This window comes from Lycium ferocissimum, chromosome 12 (assembly GCF_029784015.1).
Source record: "Lycium ferocissimum isolate CSIRO_LF1 chromosome 12, AGI_CSIRO_Lferr_CH_V1, whole genome shotgun sequence".
NCBI lineage: Eukaryota > Viridiplantae > Streptophyta > Magnoliopsida > Solanales > Solanaceae > Lycium > Lycium ferocissimum.
This window is the reverse complement of record NC_081353.1, coordinates 32975761-32979438: the sequence shown is the minus strand read 5'-3', so window position 1 is coordinate 32979438 and position 3678 is coordinate 32975761. Positions and strand designations below refer to the sequence as shown.

General features: G+C 29.6%; 1 protein-coding gene across 2 annotated transcripts; it reads right to left on the bottom strand.

Annotated features, from left to right (window-relative positions):
- Positions 1 to 265: 265 nt before the first annotated feature.
- Positions 266 to 3456, bottom strand: LOC132040515 (CASP-like protein 2C1). 2 transcript variants are annotated; one of them, XM_059431170.1, is made up of 3 exons: positions 3229 to 3456; positions 2373 to 2430; positions 266 to 670 (listed from the first exon to the last, which is right to left on the bottom strand). In XM_059431170.1, exons 1-3 carry the CDS (start codon positions 3375 to 3377, stop codon positions 380 to 382), a joined length of 498 nt encoding a protein of 165 aa, XP_059287153.1. In that variant the 5' UTR covers positions 3378 to 3456; the 3' UTR covers positions 266 to 379. The 2 variants fall into 2 exon arrangements, with proteins under 2 accessions (XP_059287153.1, XP_059287152.1); XM_059431169.1 differs by having other exon boundaries at positions 2373 to 2511; positions 3229 to 3448.
- Positions 3457 to 3678: the final 222 nt, after the last annotated feature.

Genomic DNA, 3678 nt, shown 5'->3' with positions numbered 1-3678 from the left:
GATCACCCATTTCAAAAATTCATATTTAGTAAGTAATTTCCTCTTATGTAATTTAACATTTAAATCAATAATTGAAAGGAAAAAAAAAACACTTTTAATAAGATCATACTTCACAAAACAAGTTGATTCCATAACTAGGGAATGAATTAAAGAGAAAGGAGGAAAAGAAAACTAGAGAAAATTGAGGAGATCTAGACAGTGAAAGAAATGTACTGCTTTCTCTTGTTTGGTTGAAGTAAACAGAAACTGTATGAACAATTCTCCATACTGTATTAACTCTCTCTTTATTAATTTCACTATGTTCCCTAATTACACAAGAAAAATAAATATTGCTGAATAAAAGGTAAGTGCCATATTACAAAGTCCACAATATATAAATTTATATAGTACTAGTAGAATGCAACTCATCATCATCATTTAATTTTCTTTTAAGTTTAAGGAAATGCTTAGGTGAGTAGAGCCTGAATAATTGATAGGCAGAAATTGAAGAGACCACAGCCAATAGGAGGACAGCAACATAGCCCACTATTAAAGCACTTGCAATTTGGATACAAAATTTTGGGAATTTATTGCATAACTTCATCCATTGTAAACTTTTAACCCCAAAGAGTGCTACTGCTGATGCTTGAATTGCTGCTGTGTTTGCTGCAAATACAGTGTACACAACCACCTGGACAAAATACATAGACATATACCAAATTACGAAAGATTTTTATGTTTTTAGGTCAATTAATTATAGGCAACCGTACATATATATATAATAAAATAATTGGAAAGTAATTTGAAAAATAAGACAAGTAATTAACTTGGTATGAGAGGTTAATTAAATATATTGATATAGTAATACACTACAATGTCAGTTTTTTAATAATAGTTGTTTTACGAGCAACCATGCATCGTTGCACGCACCCTGTGTAGTTGTGTATTATTCTACGAGATACCTATCATGTAGTCCTATAATACATGCATCGACTTTGTCGACCAAAATTTATGCATATCTTAAATCTATTAATCAACTATCATGCTATATTAGGAAATTTATTTTTAAAACAACATAATAATAAAAAGGAAACTTCCCATTAATGTGACCTTTCAAATGTCAAAAGAAAATTTGAGAAAGAGCGAAAAGGTCTTTCTATTTTTGTTGAACTGACCGATCAATATATATTTTAGTTAATCTTTTCCATATTTGTTACTATTAATTAGTGGTCTCATTTAAGTATGAGTTGTCTCACATTTTTTTTTTTTTTGTGTTAAGAGTGATAAAATCAATAGAAAATAGATTGCACTTGAGAAAAATAAAAGTTGGTATTGTAAAACTAGTTATATTTAATTAAGATTTTCATGATTTTGAAACCAAACACGGTGGATTTTGATTTTTTTTTTCTTTCAAAAAGCCCTACATTTTTGTTATTGATGAAAGCGCAATACGGAAAAGAAACAACAACAACAAACCCAGAATAATTTCATCAGATGGGATTTAGAAATGCGATTGGACAGAACATGACTTTTGACTTATAAGCCAAAAGCCATAAGTTAGAAATTCTAGCTTATGTCTTTTGACTTTTGGCTTATTTTTATCATTTTAACTTAAAAATAAGTACTTAAAAGCGCTTTTTTATTTATACAAACATTACAAAAGTGCTTAAAACTATTTTGGCTTAAAAACACCTAAAATGAGTCTGTCCAAACAGGCTCTTAGAGTAGACGAAAAAGAAAGAAACGACGAAATTGAAATCTCTAGGGTAGGGCATTAAATAACATTAATATCTCAACTATAATTCATATTTTCAGCTTTAAAAGCAACAACGTGGAGCATGCATGCTTATTAACAAACCTAATCACCTAACTAGCTCCACTGATGAAGGTAGAAATACAAACTTCCCACCTTCATTTATTAAATCTAGTCAATGCTCTGTTTAGTTATGTTTTTTTATAACTATCTCGTATTCTAAATTCACTGGTAAAAAAATTAATTGAGGGACATATTTTCGATTAGAAATTTCATCATTTTGAGAGAGCTCGAACTCAAGACTTCTATTAACAGTCAAATGGTTTTGTTCATCCCATCACATCCTTTGATGGTGTAACATATTATCCACTAGATTACATTAACGGACTTCTCAGAGAAATTGATCGCATTTATTTTTTGTTTGAAATCAACAATATTTCTTTTGGTCCAACAAACATATCTTAAAGGAAGCATATCTCTTACTTTTCTGCTTGATGGTATTAAAGTGATACTAAGAAAAAAAAAAGGCACAAACACAGAGACAAAATAGACAATTGGAAATTAAAAGGAACAAAAAAAGTAGGAAAAAAAGGAACATTATATTGTTATGATGGAATATTTTAGAGAGTTAATTAATTACCTGGTCTAAGAAGAAAAACAACCAACAATTCTTGTAAGATGATTGTTTAGCATCCCCCCTTGAAGTAGAAATGAAGAAACATCTTAACAGTTGGAGTACGTTATAACAAGCAACAGCAGCATCAATCCATACCAAAACACTACAAATATGGGCAATAATTAGTTTCAATATTATTTCAGAAATAAAAAACAGACGAAAATGATGCAATGCCTCTAAATATAAACTGCAATATTCTTGGCTAAAGACTATAATTTTCATGTTACATAATGATCCATATTTAATGTTGGGGCGTAGCCAGAATATATCTTCTTTTTTATTAAAAAAAAAAAATTAAAAAAATTAGTAACGATTGCTAGAATATATCTTACGGGTTTAAGATTTGAATTTCATGGTTCAAGTTCAGGATTCTATATTTACATGGTTCGAAATCTATATTTTATACTAATCTAATAATCTTTTTCAAGTTTCAACACGTACATAAATTATGAGCCAAAGATGCAGGTGCGGATAAACCCATAGCTAATGCAAAAACTCCTGAACGTACTTAAATAAAAGGGGAGATGGAGAAGAAAGAATATTACTCCCTCCGTTTCAATTCGTTTGGCTTGATTCGGAGTACGAGGATCAAACTAACTAATGTTCAGTGTGAATTCATATATAGAATTTTGAAATTTCTTTTATATAAAATTTACATATTTAAAAACTACATAAAAAATAGTATAAGTTACAATAGCTAACAAGTCAAAATATTTAATTTTTTTAAAAAAAAAGTCATGATTAAATAAAATATCCTTTGATTGTCCAAATATATCAACTAAGACAAACAAAGTAAAACAGTGACAGTAGTAAAACTCACCTCAAGACATTCAAATATTTGAAGGTGGCTTTTCGGTGGACATAGAATAGGACTTTAGTTTGAGTATCAAATCCAACCAAGACAGCAGTCAAAACCAAAAACACAGTAGCAAAAAGCCTTAAGAAAAACTCTTTTCTCACAATGTCCATATTATGATCTTTAAGTTTCAAAACTGATGGAAGAGATGATGGCAGATAGCATCATGCATTTATAATATGTTGTTAACACTTGCTGTTAATTTCGAAATCATTAATGTTATAGTTGTTGGTGTAGTGGGGAGGTTGAATAATAAAGTTCTGGTTTGTAAATGGTACACGTGATCAAGAGGGGACCTCATGTGACAATATAGGCCACTTCAAATTAAACGGTTCATACACATTCCTAAATATTGAGTTGCTATTACATTTAGAATTAAAAAGAAAACGAAAAAAAGTTGCTATTACAAGAGTA